The sequence below is a fragment of the Rhinolophus sinicus genome, chromosome 4, assembly GCF_057876585.1.
Source record: "Rhinolophus sinicus isolate RSI-liver-muscle chromosome 4, RSI-T2T, whole genome shotgun sequence".
Lineage (NCBI taxonomy): Eukaryota > Metazoa > Chordata > Mammalia > Chiroptera > Rhinolophidae > Rhinolophus > Rhinolophus sinicus.
In genome coordinates, this window is record NC_142504.1 from 20,564,320 (window position 1) to 20,584,578 (window position 20,259).

Sequence of the window (20,259 nt, forward strand, 5' to 3'; positions counted from 1 at the left end):
TTCCCCAATGGAGTCGGCCATACATAATCTAAAGGATGAAAAAGATGGCAAAACTACTTCCCCATTCAAAATCTAATGAAAACAAACCCCTGATGAGCAACTTGGACAACAACATCTCAAGAGTTCACCTCAGGGGTGGTTGTCAACACTTACTAGAGTCAATTCAAGAGACTTTTTCAGCAGCTTTAGAGCAAAAAGTCATCTTGGAAAGATTATCAACATCCACAATCACTAAGTTTAGCCACTGTTGCTGAAATCCAAGTCAAATGAAAGCAGCTGAGCCTACTCAACAGGAGACAACCCTTATTACAAAGAAAAGTAGAAAGGGGAGGGGGGCCCAACCAGAAAGGGGCAGGAAGGAAGGGAGGGAGGGAAGGAGGAAAGGGAGAAAGAGAAGAAAGGAGGGAAGGACGGAGGGAGGGAGGGAGGGAAAAAGGGAGGGAGGGAGGGAGGGAGGGAGGGAGGGAAGGAGGGAGGGAGGAAGGAAGGAAGGAAGGAAGGAAGGAAGGAAGGAAGGAAGGAAGGAAGGAAGGAAGGAAGGAAGGAAGGAAGGACCTAGAAGCTAAACTTTTAAAAGAATGGGGAGATCAAGAAAATACATGCTATAGACTCAAATATATGCTGACCCTTCAGTACCAGAAGTTGTAGCATCATCTCAACAGCTTCCATATCTATGGAATTTTTTTTCTCTAACAAGCTTAAAACTGTCATTTAGTCTGTTTTAACAAGTGGTCTTTTAATGGCTATGTTCTCAACTCACCACCCAAGGCTCTTAATACTGTCTGTCCTCTCGTTTTAGCTTCCTAAAGTTTTTCAGTGTTTTTATTTTAGATTGCATAGGCATGCCCACTGCTTAAGCTTTTCTCACCTTTTGGGAATTTTTTTTTTCACAGGAAGCAACCCAGGGTGTTGCTAATTGGCTTTGCAAAAACAGTAAGCAAATCTGGCCTCATAGCAACTATGACATTGGCAGCCAGCACAAATGCAGATTACCAAAATCAGTTTCTTTGAGAACCTTACAGATGTTCCTATAACTACTTCTAAAAAAGATGTGACTATTCACTTAAGTATCTCTGATGCCATTCCAAGGAACCTAATGATTCTTCTCATTTGGATAGCCACTTTATTTTTCTGTACACTCTAAGCTGGTGTTTCTAAGTGCTTCACTGAATAAGTTCAAAAATATTCATCATACACTAATTGGACTGATAAATCTAAGTTCTAAACTTTGCCAAGAAAAAGAAAAATATGGACTTGTGATATGTCTTCAAAATCAGTTGCCTCTAGGAATTTCCTGTACCATGCTCAAATTAGTTTTAATCCAATAGTATATTATTTTGACTGATCCTGTGCACATTTCTTAAAAGAATAGTTAAGAGATGTTTTGCTAACTAGATCACTTTCATAAAAAAAAAATATTTAAAAAGGAAAAAAAATGCCTATTTTGGGTATAACACTCAGATAAATTAATTTCATAAAAATCAAGTCTTTTTGGTACCCATCTATGTATCTACACTGAGATATGGAGCCAAGAGTTCCTGCTGATTTTATAATTCCTTTGGGTTATGTAATACATATTATTCTGCTGATAATCAGCCATATGAAGCAGCATTTTGCTGTATTGACATGGCTTAGCCAAGAACAACAAGGAAAAGAAATAGCATTAAAAAAACTGGCAAAATGTTTATGAATTCTAATCCTCTGCACATGAATAAATACATCTGACAAAGTGCAGAGTCCCTCAAAAAGGCCCTTCTTGACCTTCCTAATTTGAGTTCAATTGCATGTTCAGTGTTGAGGAGCCAAAGTAGGTTCTGCCAATGTTTTAAGCTCAACCTTTACTACATTTTGTTATTTGTAAAAGTGAAATCCCAGATAATAAGTTATAATTGCCCTATTAATCACTTGAAAAGGGAGTTTGAAGGAAAATTAGGATTTGAAATTGCACAACTGGTATCTGAAAGACGTCCTTTCTTATTTTCTTAACTAGAGCTTACCACGTAAAACCACTATGAAAACTGTACGTATGCACTTTTTAAAATGGTGAGGTACATGCGATATGCCTTATATATTACTTTTCTAAAGGAATGAAATTTAAAACTTCAACGTAGTCATGCTGTTAGTCATGATGACCTTTGAACCGCAGGAAAAAAATACAGAAAACCAGGCCTTGGATTATAAATTATATTGTCATTGAAGTGAGAAGAACTCTTTGTTCCTTAAATTGTTTCAAATATTATATTTTCATTTCCTTTTTTCAAATAAATTATAATGTACAATACACATATATTTCTATTCCATTTTTTATTTTTAAAAATCCTTATTCCTCTTAGCTTTGTTACTCTGTATACTAATAGATCTGACACACCAAAATTTACCTTTTAAAGTTCAATATACCAAAATCCATCTGTTACCCTTAAAGTAGCTTGTGGGCAATCTATATTCTTGTTTATATCCATAACCCCAAGAAATCTCAATGGAAAAAAATATTGAAAGGTACAGATGCTTTAAATCTCTCTTTCTTTAGTTCACGATGAACACATTTTAGATTGGGCTTATATAATTGAAGATGGCCAATGGAAAGGGGCAAAATGGTATTTAGGTTGTTATAATAATTTAATCAAATTTACTATAAGATGTCTAGATAATAAAAGTTATGAAATAGTTAATATAGCCAAAAATAATTATTTCAATTATTCCTTACTGGAATTTTTAGCATCTACATACCCATATGGGCATGTTTAAGATTGGCCAATGATACTTGTATCCCTTTCTTTATCTCAAGCTTGGTCTTTCTAAAAATGTAGAGAAAAGGTATATGTCTCAAACTTTAAATTAGGTGACATCCTTCTAATGTCACTAAATGTTCTATGTAAACAGTCTATGTGATCTCTAGGATTAGCTCACATAATAAAATGACCACAGACATCCCAGGCAAAAGGGTATACAGGGAAGACATTACAAAAAAAATAAAAAATAAAATAAGACAATAAATAAATTATAGGCTGATATCCCTGATGAAAATGGATGTAAAAATCCTCAACAAAATATTAGCAAGCTGAATTCAGCAACACATTAAAAGATCACATACCACGATCAAGTGGGATTTATTTCTGGGATGCAAGGTTGGTTCAATATCCACAAATCAATTAACATGATACACCATGTAAACAAAATAAAAGATAAAAATCATATGATCATATCAATAGATGCAGAAAAAACATTTGACAAAATATAGCATCAATTTATGATAAAAACTCTCAGCAGAGTGGGAATAGAGGGAACATGCTTCAATATAATAAAGGTCATATATAACAAACCCACACCTAACATCATACTCAACTGTGAAAAGCTAAAAACGTTTTCCTTACGATTAGGAGCAAGACAAGGATGTCTACTACTTCTATTCACATAGTTTTGGAAATCCTATCACAGCCATCAGATAAGAAAAAGCAATAAAAGGCATCCAAATTAGAAAGAAAGAAGTAAAATTGTCATTATTTGCAGATGACACTATACTATATATAGAGAACCCAAAAGGTTCCATCAAAAAACTATTAGAACTGATAAATGAACTCAGTAAAGTAGCAGGATATAAACATTAATATTCAGAAATAAGTTGCATTTTTATACACCAATAATGAACTATCAGAAAGAGAAATTAAGAAAACAATGCCATTTACAGTTGCATAAAAAACACACCTAGGAATAAATTTAATTAAGGAGGTAAAAGACCTGTACTCAGAAAGTTATAAGACACTGAAGAAAGAAATTGAAGACGACACAAATAAATGGAAACGTACCATGTTCATGGGGAGGAAGAATTAACATCGCTAAAATGCCCATAAAATGACAAAAGCAATCTAGAGATTCAATGCAATCACTATCAAATTACCAATGGCATTTTTCACAGAACTAGAACAAATAATCTTAAAATTTATGTAGAACCACAAAAGACCCCAAACAGCCAAAGCAATCTTGAGAAAGGAGAACAAAGAAGGAAGTATCACACTACTTGACATCAAACTACACTACAAGGCCACAGTAATCAAAACAGCATGGTATTGGCATAAAAATACTCATAGATCAATGGAACAAAACAGAGAATCCAGAAATAAACCCCTGTCTATATGGTCATTTAATCAATGACAAAGGAAGCCAGAATATACAATGGGGTAAAAAAAGTGTATTCAATAATTGGTGTTGAGAAAACTAGACAAATACATGCAAAAAAAAAAAGAAAAAAAAATGAAGCTGGACTGACCACCTTCTTGCACCATATACAAGAATAAACTCAAAATGGATTAAAGACTTAAATGTAAGACCTGAAACCGTAAAACACCTAGAAGAAAACATAGGCAGTAATCTCTCTGACACTGCTCTTAATAATATTTTTTTCTGTTATATCTCCTCTGCCAAAGGAGATAGGAAAACAACACAAAAATAAACAAATGGGACTACATCAAACTAAAATGTTTTTGCACAGCAAAGGGAACCATCAACTAAACAAAATGACAATCTACTGAATGGGAGAAGATATTTGCCAATGATACTTCCAATAAAGGGTTAATATCCTAAATTTACAAAGAACTCATACAACTCAACACCAAAAAAATAAACAATCCAATGAAAAATTGGGCAGATGTCCTGTATAGACATTTCTTCGAAGAGGACATACCGATAGCCAACAGAAATATGAAAATGTGCTCAACATCACCAATCATCAGAGAAATGCAAATTAAAACCACAATGAGATATCCACCTGTCACAATGGCCATCATCAATAAATCAAAAAACAAGTGTTGGTGAGGATGTAAAGAAAAGGGAATCCTTATGCACTGTTAGTGGGATTGCAAAGTGGCGTAGCTACTATAGAAAACAGTTTGGAGGGTCCTCAAAAAAATTAAAAATAGAAATACCCTATGATCCAGCAACTCCACTTCTGGGTATTTATCCAAAGAAAGCCAAAACACTATTTTGCAAATTATATATATATATATATATATATATATATATATATATATATATATATATATATATATGCCTATGTTCACCACAGCACTATTTACAATAGTCAAGATATGGAAGCAACCTAAGTGCCTATCAATAGATGACTGGATAAAGAAGAAGTGATACATATATACAATGGAATATTACTCCGCCATAAAAAATGAAATCTTGTCATTTGCGACAACATGGATGTACCTAGAGGGTATTATGCTAAGTGAAATAAGTCAGACAGAGAAAGACAAATATATGATATCACTTATATGTTGAATCTAAAGAAAAGAATAAATGAACAAACAAAACAGAAACAGACTCATAGATACAGAGAAAACACTGATGGTTGCCAGATGAGAGGGGAATGGGGGGAGGCTGCATGAAAAAGGAGAAGGGATTAAGAAGTACAAACTAGTAGCTTCAAAACAGTCATAGGGATGTAAAGTACAGCATAGGGAATATAGTCAATAATATAGTAGTAACTATATATAGTGCCAGGTGGGTACTAGACTAATCAGGGGATCACTTTGTAAATGTCTAGCCACTATGCTGTACACCTGAAATTAATATAAAATAATACTGAATGTCAACTGTAATGGAAAAAAAATTAGAAAAAAAAAAGGCAAATAAAAGGCATAAGGGGAAAGGAAGGTAGTAGAAAACACATCCATTTTGCTTTTTAGTAAACTCAGATAAATTAAGAATACCACAAAACTTCACACGACTAATTTGAATCTGTTCTGAAACACAGAAAAAGAAAGCAATCACAGGAAAAAGTACTCCATCTTCATTGGAAGTCCTCACTTGGAAGAATACAGTGGGCAAAATGCAGATATTATAAGAGCACTGTGCTCAAAGAGAGCCAGTGAAATCCATAATTTCCTTTCGCATAGTTGGAAAAGTATTTGGCTTTTGCAACTGGGTAACATTTCTTTCTGGGCAGGTCAATCATCCATGGAGCCATAATCTACAACCTACTGTTAGATTTTCTGCACATTTGGCATAAGCCTTAATAATGCAAATATTAAAACCAGACGGCTTCCTTAAAATGTGTCTATATTTAAAGTCAAATAAGTAATTTGAGAATATAGATAAATATGTAAAATGTTACCTGGTAGGCAAATAGAACAGCCCAACATCAACTGATAAGGTAGAAGTAACATTTAATTTTGCACTCCTTAATTGCCACAAAAAAACCCAACATTCCATTTGACATTGGTTTGTAGGAATTTCAGAAAGACTCTAATAGTTAGAAAATCTTAGACACCTTGAATTTGTGTGATCTGAAATAGCAGTCCACTAATAATAACACTAATCATTAGATAGTTACATCCTTTGGGTTATTGGGCTGTCAAAAACTATACAATAAAGACTTGAGTAGTGCTCAAGTTTTCTCTCTCATATTTTCCTTCAAATTAAAAATGTGCATATTTACGTCAATAATTATAGCACAATAATCATGTTGAAGCACCATATGTCTTAAGATAATGATGACAATAAAACTTATATGTTCAGGGTGTGGGAGAAAAGATAACTTGTTTCCCCCCATAAATACTACAGGCACAAGCATGAGTTACTGTTAAAATATATCATGAATGATAGATTTAAAAAATTATTTGGTACATGTTTATTTCATAAGTAAGTCATATTTCAAGTTCATGAAAAAGACAAATATATAAAATAGTCATAACACTTCTATACATTCACTATACAAATAAATGAATTGATAGCTTTAATGAATACATACAAATTTTGAATTATTTGTATAACTGCAATTAATTGGTCCAAAAGTTTGCTCTGATCTGAAGTGAATCTCATGGTAATTTGATGTGAAGTATACAGAGTATTCAGAAAAATATGTATGTGATAAAAAGAAGAAAGAATGATCTTCGGCGATGTAGATACAGGTTAAAATCTTAGATCTAATGTGTTCTGGCTGCTTGATTTTGAACGGATTTCTTAATCCTCTTTGAGACTCATTATCACTTTCTGTAAGATGGAAATAATACCTATCTCTTAGCCTAGAGATTTCATAAATGGAAAACAGAAAAAAGAGTTTATGCCAATATTTTTATGCCTCTGGCCCAAGATGATGACATAGGAGGTTTCTGGATTTACCTCCTTCCATGGATGTACTGAATGTACAGCTACACCTGGAGCAATTCTCTCTGAGAGAAATCCAGACACTCGCGGAGTGACTCCTACACACTGAGCCAATGAGAAAATTTCCACATCAAAATGGGTAGGAAAGGTTGAGACACACTTTCGCCATAAACCCCACCCCAGGCACAATTGAGAGGGAACCCCCAACTTTCACTAAGGAGGGAACGGTGTGGACCACACATCTAGTATCCTATCTTTTAACTTTCCCACCTAAGGAATGAGCTCCCAAATTAGCTAGCTCTGAGAGCCAACAGGGCTTGAATTCATGAGTCTCAGGGGACAAAGAAGCAGTTCTTAACAAGTGTGCAAGTACTTGCCATGGCTACACACGAGGGCTCAGTGCAGAAGAAGCAAGCAAAATTGCCCATCCCCCAGTCTTTCCCTGGAAGGGGTTTGGCTACAGACTTTACAAGCTGCTGCCTGAGGAGTATGGCTTCTACTTAGCATACATCAAGGTTGATTGTGATTTTCACCAGAGACTGAAAGAGCTTGAGGGCACTTCTGTCTTCGCTCTCTGGTTCACTCTAACAGTAAAACCAAGTGTCCCTGGAAGGTGCTTATTGACATATCTAGCACCCCAACTTTTATGGCTGCTATGCATAAGACGGGTCTTCCAATCACCCAGCTCTGATAGCCAGCAGGGCATGCGTTCATGAGTCCCACAGGACTACAGCAAACAAAGAAGTTTTTAAACAGGCACAGAAGCACCCCTCACCCGATAGGCTATACACCCAGGCACAGTGTTGAAGGAACAGACAAATATTCCCATCTCACAGTTTCTTCATAGAAGGACCTGACTGTACTTTCCCAGCTACTACCTGAGGGTGCAGCTTCTGGTCAGCCTACATGTAGGTGCTGACTGTAATCCTTGCCTTAGGGATACTGACAGGTCTTGGCACATACTCAACTACTAGGAACCACTAACATCAAAGACTGTAGCTTGGACAATCACAAAGGTTCGAAAGGTAAACAGGAGCTGGAGCAGGGCTGATTGATGAAGTTAATCTACATGAAACCAATCTGTCAAGATTGGGAGAGGTGGCTGTTTTATCTAATGTGTAGAAACCAAGAGAGTCAAAGAAAATGAATGTATTCCAAGCAAAAGAAAAATCCTCAGAAACTGATCTTAATGAAATGGAGAAAAATGACTTACCCCATACAGTATTCAAAGTATCGATCATAAGGATGGTCACTGAGGTCAGGAGAGCAATGCATGAACAGATAATTTAACAAGAGATAGAAAATATTACCAAGCAGATATCTTAGAGCTGAAGAATACAATAACTAAACTGAAAAATTCAATAGAGTAGTTCAGCAATAATCTAGAGCAAATGGAAGAAAGGATCAGTGTTGCTGAAGATGGGGGCAGTAAAACTCATTCAGTTGGAGTAACAACAACAACAAATATGCGCGCACACACACATACACGGTGACAAAAATGTATACACATTTTAAGAAAGGAAAAAACCTATTAAAATTGTAATACTCAATATATGTCAATAAGAAAAGATGAATGAAAGTGATGTTTGACTTTTGCAACTACAAGAGGTGCTCAAAGTGGTTACCATCAGTGCCCCGACACTTCTGATTATGGCGAACTACTGCCTGAGCAACGTTGACCAAACTGTCCACCTGTATACTTTTTTTGGCACTCCCGGTATTTTGTGTGTGTGTGTGTGTGTGTGTGTGTGTGTGTGTGTGTGTGTATGTGTATGTGTATGAAAAACAGTCAACATAACTTAAAGGGTTTATGGGACACCATCAAGCCGATCAAAATGCACATTATAGGGAGTCCTAGAAGGAGAAGAGAGAAAGGGCCAGAAAACTTATTTGGAGAAATAATGGCTAAAAAATACCCCAATCTCAGGAAAGAAACAGACATCCAAATCCAAGAAACCCAAAAGGTACCAAATAAGATGGATTTAAAGAGACTCACACCAAGGCATATTATAATTAAACTGGCAAAGATAAAGACAAAGAATCTTAAAAGTGGAAAAAAAAAAAAAAAAAAAAAAAAAAAAAAAAAAAAGCAACGTGCTACAAAGAAGAGAAACTCATTAAGATTATGAGTGAATTTTTTCATCAGAAACTTTACAGACCACAAGGGAGTGGGATGATATATTCAAAGTGCAGAGGGAAAAAAACTGCTGGCCAAGAATAACTAGTAAATTGGTCCTTTAGAAGGAGAGCTTTGTAGACAAACAAAAGCTGAAGAATTCATTACCACTAGATTGGCCTTTCAAGAAATGTTAGAGGGAGTTTTTCAAGCTGAAATGAAAGGATGCTAACTAGTAACATGAAAACTTATGAAGACATAAAACTCACTGGTAAAGATAAATATATAATTAAATTTAGAATACTCTAATATTGTAGTGGTAGTGGGTAAATAACATAACTCTAGTGTAAAGATTCAAAGATAAAAAAGTACTTAAAATAACTATAACCATAATAATTTGTTAATGTGTACCCAATATAAAAAGATTTAACTTGTGAAATCAAAAACATTAATTGAGGGAGAGAAGTATAAAAATGTAGACCTTTTATAGGCATTAGAATTTAAGATGTTATCAGCTTAAAATACACTATTATAACTAAAAAAAATGTGATGACTACAAAACAAAAACCTATAGTAGATAAGCAAAAGATAAAGAGAAGAGAATCAAACATACCACTATAGAAAATCATCAATTTACCAAAGAAGACAGCAAGAGAGGAAATAAGGAACTACTACACAGCCAGAAAACAACAAGATGACAATAGTAAACTCATACATTTCAATAACTACTTTAAGTGTAAATGGACTAAATTTTGCAATCAAAAGATATAGAGTGGCTGAATGGATTAAAAAACTAAAGTTTAACTATATGCTGCCTGCAAGAGAATCCCTTTAGTGTTAACAACACACAGACTGAAAGTGAAGGGATGTAAAAGATATTCCATGGCAATGGAAACCAGAAGAAATCAGAGGTAGTATACCTTATGAGAAAAAAATGGGACTTTAATCCAAAAATTATAATAAGAGACAAAGAAGGTCATTATAAATGATCAAGTGGTCAATTCATCAAGAGGATGTAACAACTGTAAATGTGTCCAACATAGGAGCACCTAAGTTTATAAAGCAAATATTAACAGATCTAATGAGAGAAATAGACAAATTTACAATAATGGTAGGGGGCTTTAATACCCCATTTTCAACAATTTATAGATCATCCAGACAGATAATCAATAGGAAACATTGGACGTTAACTACACATTAAATCATCATGATCTAACAGAGATATACAGAGCATTCTATCCAACAGCAACAGAATATACATTCTTCTCTTTCAAACATGGAACATTCTCCAGGACAGATCATATATTAGGTCACAAAACAAGTCTTAGCAAATTCAGAAAGACTGAAATCATATCAGGTATTTTTTCCAACCACAATGGCATGAAACTAGAAATCAATTACAAGAAGAAAACGGAAAAGTTTACAAATATGTGTTAATTTAACAACATGCTCCTGAACAGCGAATGGATCAAAGAAGAAATCAAAACAGAAATCCAAAAATATCTTGAGATAAATGAAAATGGAAACACAACATCCTAAAATTTATGGGATGCAACAAAAGCAGTTCTAAGAGGAAATTTTATAGTGATAAATGCTACATTAAGAAACAAAACTCATAGATGCAGAAAACAAATCGATAGCTGTCTGATGGGAGGGGTGTGGAGGGATGGGTGAAAAAGGTAAAATGGATTAAGAAGTACAAATCACAGGGATGTAAAGTAAAGCAAGGGAATATAGTCAATAATATTTTAATAACTATATATGGTGTCAGATGGGTATTAAACTTATCAGAGTGATCACTTTGCAAGCTATATAAATCTAATCATTATGTTGTACACCTGACTAATATAATACCATATATGAACACTAATTGGAAAATAAATTATTTTGAACAGGAGATCTCATGTAAAAACCTAACTTTACACCTCACGAAAAAGAAAGAAGAGTAAATTAGAAAAAGAAAAGTAAACTAAGCCCAAGGTAATAGAAGGAAGAAAATAAAGATCAGAGTAGAAATAAATGAAATAGAAATAAAAAGACAATTAAAAATTGATGGACCTAAGAGGTGGTTTTATGATAACATAAACAAAATTGACAAACTTTTAACTAGACCAAGAAAAAAAGGAGAAGCCTCAATTAATAAAATCAGAAGTGAAAGAAGACATGACAACTGATAACATTGAAATGCAAAGGATCATAAAAAAGTACTGTGAGCAAATATATGCTAACAAATTAGATAACCTAGAAGAAATGGATAAATTCCTAGGAACATAATATCTTCCAAGACTGAATCATGAAGAAATAGAAAACCTGATCAAACCAATTACTAGTAAGGATATTGAATCAGTAATCAAAAACCTCCCAGCAAAGAAAAGTCCAAAATCAGATGGTTTCACTGGTGAATTCTACCAAATAGTAAAGAGCTAACACGATCCTTCTCAAACTCATCCAAAAATTTGAAGAGGAGGGAACATGTCCAAACTCATTTTAGGAAATCAGCATTTAACTGATATGAAAGCTCGTAAAGCACACTACAAGTAAAGAAATTACAGGTTGATATTCCCAATGAACAGAAATGCAAAAATCTTTAACAAAATATTAGCAAACTAATTTCAAGAGCACATTTAAAGGATCATACATCATCATCAAGTGAGGTTTATTTTAGGGATGCAAGATGGTTAACTGCATGCAAACCAATCAATGTGATACACCACATTTAAAAATGGAGATAAAAATACATGATCCTCTCAATAGAGGCAGACAAAGTGCTTGGCAAAATTCAGCATCGTTTCATTATAGTAACTCTCAACAAATTTGGTAGAGGAGGAATGTACCTCAACATAATAAATACCCTTTCACCACAGATGACATTACCCAATGTTGAAAAGCTGAAAGTTTTTCTTCTAAGATCAGAAACAAGACAAGGGTGCCCACTCTTGATACTTTTATTCAACATAGTACTATGAGTACTATCTTGAGCAATTAGGCAAGAAAAAGAAATAAGATGCATCCAAATTAGAAAGTAAGATGTAAAACTGTCACTATTTGCCGATGACATGATATGTACAGAAAACCCTAAAGACTCCATAAAAAACAAATTCAGTAAAGTTTCAGGATACACTATCAAAATCAAAAAGATCTGTTGTGGTTCTATACACTAACAATGAACTATCTGAAAAAGAAATAAAGAAAACAATGCCATTTATAATGGCATCAAAAACAATAAAATACTTAGGGATAAATTAATCTAAGAAAGTGAAAGATCTATACACCAAAAAGAAGATACAAGTAAATGGAAAATATCCCATGTTTATGTCTCAGAAGAGTTAATATTATTGAAACATCCATATTACCCAAAGCAGTCCACAGATTCAATGCAATCCCTATCAAAAGGCATGTTTCACAGGAAAAGAAAAAAAAAATCCTAAAACTCATATGAAATCACAAAAGACCCCCAAATAGCCAAAGCAATCTTGAGAAAGAATAATAATGCTGGAGTCATCACAATTCTAATTTCAAACTATACTACAATTAATCAATACAGTGTGACATGCACATTAAAAACAGACATGCAAATTAATGGAATAGAAGAGAGAACCCAAAAATAAGCCCATGCATATATGGTCAATTAATCTTCAACAAAGGAACCATGAACATACAATGGGGAAAAACAATATCTTCAATACATGGTGTTGGTAAAACTAGTTAGCCATATACAAAAGAATGAAATTGGATCCCTGTCTTACATCATACAGAAAATAAATTCAAAACTGATTAAAGGCATAAATGTAAAACTTGAAATTATAAGTCTTTTAGAAGAAAGCATAAGGGGTAAGTGTACGCTCCTTGGCATTGGTTTTGGCAATTTTTTGTTTTTTTGTTTTTTTTGTTTGATACCAAAAGCAAAGCTAACAAAACCAAAAATAAATAAGAGGGACTACATCGAACTAAAAAGCTTCTGTACAGCAAAGGTAATCATCAACAAAATGAAAGGCAACCTATGGAATGGGAGAAAATATTTGCCAACCACGTATCTAATCAGGGATTAATATCTAAAATATACAAAGAACTCATATAAGTCAATAGCCAATAAATAGACAATAAACAAACCAGTTAAAAATGGGCAAGAGATCTGAATCCAAAATCTGAATAGATGGTTTTTTTCCCCCCAAAGACATGTAAATTGCTAACAATACATGAAAAGGTGCTTAATATTAATAATTGTCAGAGAAATGCAAATTAAAACCACAATCAGAAATTCCCTCACATATTGTTAGGATGAGTGTTGTCAAAAAGAAAAGAGATAAATGCTGTAAGAATGTGGAGAAAAGGGGACTGTTGTGTGTACTGTTGGTGGAAAGGTAAACTGATACAGCTATTATGGAAAACAGTAGGAGTTTCTTAAAAAAATTAAAAATAGAACTACCATATGATCAAGACATCTCACTTCTGGGTATATATCCAAAGGAAACAAAATTACTATCTTGAAGAGCTATGGGTCCTCCCACATTTATTGCAGCATCATTCACAATAGTCAAGGTATGGAAACAACTTAAGTGTCCATTGACAGATGAATGGATAGAGAAATGTGATATATCTATAATCTATATACAGGCATATAGATATAGGCATATTATTCAGCCTTAAATAAAAGAAGGAAATCATGTCATTTGCAACAACATGGATGACTTGAAGAGCATTATATTAAGTGAGAAAAGCCAGACAGAGAAAGAAAAAATACTGTATGGTGTTACTTATGTGAAAACAAAAACAAAAACAAAAAAGGAAGAGTCGAACTCATAGGAACAAAGAACAGAATGGTGGTGACCAGGGGTGGGGTGGTAGTGGTGGTGGTGGGTGGAGATAGGGAGAGTTGGTAAAAAGATTGTAAACTTTTAGTTATAAGATGAATAAAGTGTGAGGAGCTAATATATAACATGGTGACTATAGTTGAAAATACTGTATTGTAGAATTGACATTTGCTAAGAGAGTAGAACTTAAGTGTTCTCCCCCACAAACCCTGCAAAAATAAAGTAACTACGTGAGGTGATGTGTTAAATTAACTTAATGGTGGGAATCAAATCATCACATTGTACACTTTAAATATATTACAATATTATTTGTCAATTATACCTCAGTAAAGCTAAAAATATTTTTGAAAGCTGTTTTATCCCCCCTGAACTAACATAATCCTACAGAAAATCTCAGGAGAAATTTTCTTTGAGTTATTTCTTTTTCAGTGGTTCCATGCTCATTAGTTGGGTCAGTATACAAAGCATTTCTCCTCCTAAGGGTTATCTTATTTATTGAGTTTGGCCAATAACTTGATTGAGGGGAGTGCTATGTGGATTCAACAGTTACAGCATATAACATGAGAACATGTAACTTCTCTTACCTACGGCTTATCTTCTTTCTTCAAATTATAATAGTAATTCATTATTGTTCAGCTTCAGGTGTATATATATGTATGTATATGTATATATTTGTATGTATATGGTAACAGGAAGCAGAGTACAGCATTAGGAATAGAGACAGTGGAAATGTGATGGCTCTATGCGATATCAGAGGGATAGTGGATGGGGGGAGGGGGGGTCACACAGTGTGAGGGATATAAATGATAAACGCCTAAGTTTTGCTTTGTCTTGTGCACCTGAAACTAATAAAATTAAAAAAAATTATAATAGTAACACTGTGCTTTCTGAATACATGGGATTTAAAAAAAAAAATCTTAAAAATATTGATGCATACATTCCTGGTCTTTTACCCTGACTCTTTTATACTTTTAGTTTTCTTTTTTCTTTCTTTCTTTCTTTTTTTTTTTTTTTTTTACCTGATTTCCTAGAAGGGCATTTACACAAGCTTCTGATGCATCGCAGATGGCTGTGAGATCATGTCCTCCTTCTAGCGCCAACACCACATGTCCATCAGCCAATGTCATCAATTGCTTCGTCAAATGACCAAAGCCTACCATAATACAAACAGAACATTTCAAAGTATTAATTCAAAAGAGAATGAGTAGAACCCAATATTAATTAGGCATTTATTTATTCTGTGTATGTCCGGTCTCAGAACTTTCTGTGTGCTAACTCATTTAACACAGCAACTTGGTAAGTTTGGTCCTATTATTACCTCTATTTACAAATGAGGAAACCACAAATCAAGATCCCACAGCTAAGAAGTATCACAACCATGATTTGCACCGGTCATTCTGGCTCTCACTATGGCACAGCACTATCTCTTACAACACATTCTATAGGTACCCGCATGAAAAAAAATGAATTAGTATTCGGTCAATGTTAATAAGGTAAACAATTTCATTTGCTTGACATTTGTTTCCTGTTTCCATCATTTGCCTTTTTTATAAAAGGAAGTTTTATATGTATCATCTTGAATTACTATCATATTAGATTTTTATAGACTTTCTTTTATTATGAAATAATAAAAGATGAATGGAAAACATAATATTTATATTTTATAAAGTACAATGATATGACAAACATCTGTTCACTCACCTTCTCATTTAAGGAAAATCTCATTAGCAATACTTTTGAAGACCCTTTGTGCCTTTCTCTAATAACATCCCTCCTCTTTTCTATGGCATATTAGGATCCTGAGTTTGTGTTTATAATTTCTTTGCTTCCCTTTGTTTTATTTGCTTGTTTTTGAACTTTATAAAAAAGGTTTTGTACTTTTGAAACTTGCTCTTTTCACACAACATTTTGTTAGCTCATCTCTGTTGATGCATATAAATGTAATTCTTTGCTGTCTAGCTGGCCATTTTATGAGTGTGGAAGAATTTACTTACCCATTCTCCTGCTGAAAGATATTTGAATTTTCTATTATTACAAAATCCCAGTGTTTTATTATACAAACAACGCCTCCCTGAACATTCTTATATAAATAAGTCTCTGCGTGCAAGAGTGGAGTCATATTGTTGTCACTTAAAATCTGCTAAGTAATACCATATTATTTCCAAAGCGCTATAACCAATCCTCACTCTGTGAATCAGCATATATAAGAATTCTAGTTTAGTCATATCTTTGACAAAATTTGGTATAATTTGCCAAGTGGGTAAGTGAATGATGACAGGTTACTGTGTTATAATTCAGTATAAGGAGGGACCTTTCTATTTCTACTTTGAATAAGAGATTTTATTATAAATAAAAGTTGAATTTAATTATTTCTCTACACCAAATAAGATTGTTTCCTATAATTTTGCAGCCTTGTGAGTTACATTAAGTAGTATTTCTAATATTAAGACATTGTTGAAATTTTCGACTAAAATAAGCTTGCTCGTGATGTATTACCATTTTTATACATAGCTGGGTTTGTTTTGCTAATGCTTTGTTTAGTTTTCTTTTCCACATATGTTCACGAATGGGGTTCATCTGTAATTTTCCACTCTTGTATAGATCATAGTGATTTTTGATGTGATTGCGATCATGTTTTTCATGATCTGAACCTAGGATGCTGGATAGAAATCTTCTGTAAAACCATTTGAGTCTTGTATTCTCTTTGAGGAAGATTTTTAACTGTTGGAAGAATTTCTTTATGAATTATAGGACAACTCATGCTTTCTATGTCTTCCTGTTATATATTTCTGTTGTATGTTTGTAACATGTTATATGTTTCTCTTATGTAAGTATTTAAATTTACTGAAATAAAGTTACTATCTCCATTATCTTATTTTGGAACTCTAATTAAATGTACATGGTCATTGTCACCATATCCTTCATTGATTTAAAAATTAAATGTTTATTCTCTGAAATTTCTTAAAGCATATAAAAAAAACTACTTACTCTCTTAAGTTTTCTTTTATATTTTGTTTCTTTCTTTCCTGCATGATGTGTACTTTTGATTCAGATTTATCTTTTGACTTTCTCTCTCCAGATGTGTTTAATCTGCTGTTTAACACTTACATTGACATTTTCATTTCAGTGATTATATTGTTCAAGCTTAGATGTTCTGTTTGGTTATATTTTATATCTTCCTAATCATTTTTGTAGTTTCTTACTCTTTGCTTATGTTTTTATTTATTTTGATTTCTTTAGGCATAATTAGTTTACATTCTGTATATGCTTTTCGAAGTCTTTGTGGACTAATTTTACTATTTGTTGTTTCTTCTGATTCATCCTCATGATATCTTCATTCTCTTGTGTTTCTTGAATTTTTTTGTGCTCATATTCAATGGAACTTTATATGCGAAAAGTCTGTAAAATCTGAGTTGCATATGATACGAGGTCTGACAATTACATTTGCGAACTTGCTGCTTACATTGGCAGCACTGTATGAACAGCTCAGTAAGGTTTCATAATCTTGGTTTATCAGTGTCTCACAGTTGTGTTTGTGTCAACGTGTGGCGGTGTCTTGCTGAGTGGTGTTCATTATTGTTGTTGCGTGTTTTTGTGTGCTGTTGCGAGAATGTCTGAGCTTGAATTAGAGCAACGAACAAACATTACATTTCTTGTTAAACTTGGCAAGACTGGAAGTGAAATCAGGGATATGTTAGTCCAAGTTTATAAAGATAACCATGCATGAAGAAAAAGCAGCGTATAAATGGATTAAACGTTTTTCTGAGGGAGAGAACACGTCACTGATGAAGAGAGGTCAGGACGGCCAGTAACAAGGAGAACTGACAAAAACATTGCAAAATTTCGTCAAATTTTTTGTCAAAATTGTTGGCTGACTATAAGAAGCATAGCAGACCAAGTAAACATCCATAGAGAAACAGGAAAACCTTAACTGAAAACCTTGGAATGAGAAAGGTGTGTGCAAAAATGGTCCCAAAGGAGCTCACTGGTGAATAAAAGCAAAAAGAGTTGAAGTTTGCCAAGACCTCTTGGAGAGGCAAGATGATGTTTTGGGTCACATTATCACTGGTGATGAAACATGGGTGTACCAATCTGACCCTGAAACAAAGCATCAAAATGCATAATGGAAGTCAGCCAATTCTCCACAACCAAAAAATTTCCATCAGTCAAAATCAAGAGTCAAAATGATGTTGCTAACCTTTTTTGATATCAGATGGATTACTCATTATGAATTTGTACCAACTGGAAAAACAGTTAACCAAGTTTACTATTTGGAAGTGCTCAAAAGGTCACGTGACAAAGTTAGACGAAAATGACCTGAATTCTTCGCCAATGATTCATGGCTCTTGCATCACGACAGTGCACCAGCTCACATGGCACGTCTGTGAGGGAGTTTTTAGCCAGTAAAAAAGTACCTGTATTGGGACACCCTCCCTACTCACTTGATATGGGCCCCAATGACTTCTTTCTTTACTGGAAAATAAAGGAAATATTGAAAGGAAGACATTTAGATGACGTTCAGGACATCAAGGGTAATACGATGACAGCTCTGATGGCCTTCCAGAAAAAGTTCCAAAATTGCTTTGCAGGGTGAACTAGGCACTGGTATCAGTGCATAGTTTCCCCAAGGGGAGTACTTTGAAGGTGACCGTAGTGATATTCAGCAATGAGGTATGTAGCACTTTTTCTAGGAAGAATTCACCAACTTACTTGTCAGACCTCATATTTATCTTTGAAACCTGGGATGAGTGTGATTCTATTTGCTTCTGCTGAATGCCTGGGATACTACTGACAAGGATCAATGTTCAATTCTTAGATTGCAGCGCTATTTTTTTTAATTGTACAGAGATTAGAAATGTGGACCCTGACACTTGATTACAAATTCTTATGGAAAAGAAATTCAGTTTTATTTTTCCTTCTCTTTCTATTTCCTTTGAAAGTCCCTCTATTGATAGCCACAGCTAAGATACATTTGTTTTTTTTCAGCAGTACTCCTATTCATCCTATTTGTCCTTGTCTTTAGATTTGGCCCTTTGTCCTTCCTTTCTTTAATCTGGTCTCTAATCCAAATCCTTCCCTTTATAAGCCCAACTATTAACTCCCTTTCCAGTATACAGTGTTTGTTGATGTTCATACTCTAGCCACCTGAAGACTTTAGGATAGTCCAATGTAGCCAACAGTTCTATTTGCACACCTTCTTTCATCTTCTTTGGAAGTCATCTGCACTCGAGAAAGTAGTTTGTATATTTTCATGTAGGAGTATTTCAGGATATGTAGTCTCACATATTGCCAAAATGTAAATGTCTCTCATTCAACATTTAAAAAAAAAAAAAAAATAACATTTCTTCCAACCTGCCCAACTTCAGGGACAATTATATAAATAAATAAATAAATAAATAAATAAATAAATAAATAAATAAATAAATAATAAAACCATGTGTTCAATATGGCACTTTATTTTTATATACACTTTAAGAAATTTCAGAGAATAAACATTAATTTCTAAATCAATTACATTTTTAAACAATTACTAATTTATTTTTTTAGAACAGTTTTGGGTTTACAGAGAAAATAAGCAGAAGTACCGAGAGTTCCCATAGACCATCCCACCCCTTCAATGTCATTAACATCTTATTAACAATGTTATTAATGTCTTGCATTAGTGTGGTACATTTGTTAAAACTGATGAGCCAATACTGATACATTATTGTTAACAAAAGTCGATGATTAGAATTCACTCTTTGTATTGTATGGTTCTATAGGTTATAACAAATGCATAATGTCATGCATCCACCATTATAGTGTCATACAGAACAGTCCCACTGCCCTAAAAATCCCTTGTTCTACACCTAGTCACTCCTCCTCTCCAACCCCCAATCTCTGCAAACCGATGATCTTTTTTGTCTCTATAGTTCTGTCACTCAGTTTTTCAATATTCACATTAATTAAAATTTTTAGCTTCTTGTATTATCTAAAGTACCAAAAACAGCAACTTATTTTCCCTTTCTTATATAAGACTTACAATATTTAGAATATTTCTACATCCATGAAAACTTGAAAGAATAACCTTACATATGGAAGTACAATTCTGCAAGCCTACCTCAGCTCTTTTCAAGCATGACCTCTGTTCCTCTCTTAAGTTTTGTGGTCTTTTGTTTGAAAAAAAAAAAAAAAAAGAACATTCTCAGAATACAGCTGGTAGAACTAAATGAAAGTTTATAAAACTAC

At 33.8% G+C, this 20,259-nt stretch overlaps 1 protein-coding gene across 1 annotated transcript in view; it reads right to left on the reverse strand.

The window, feature by feature from the left end:
- LOC148758334 (histone deacetylase 9-like) overlaps positions 1 to 20,259 on the reverse strand; it is a 178,204-nt gene that overhangs the window by 60,346 nt on the left and 97,599 nt on the right. Inside the window, exon 5 of the mRNA XM_088797712.1 lies at positions 15,051 to 15,184. Coding sequence (XP_088653838.1) covers positions 15,051 to 15,184 — 134 coding nt within the window. The remainder of the gene's footprint in view (positions 1 to 15,050; positions 15,185 to 20,259) is intronic.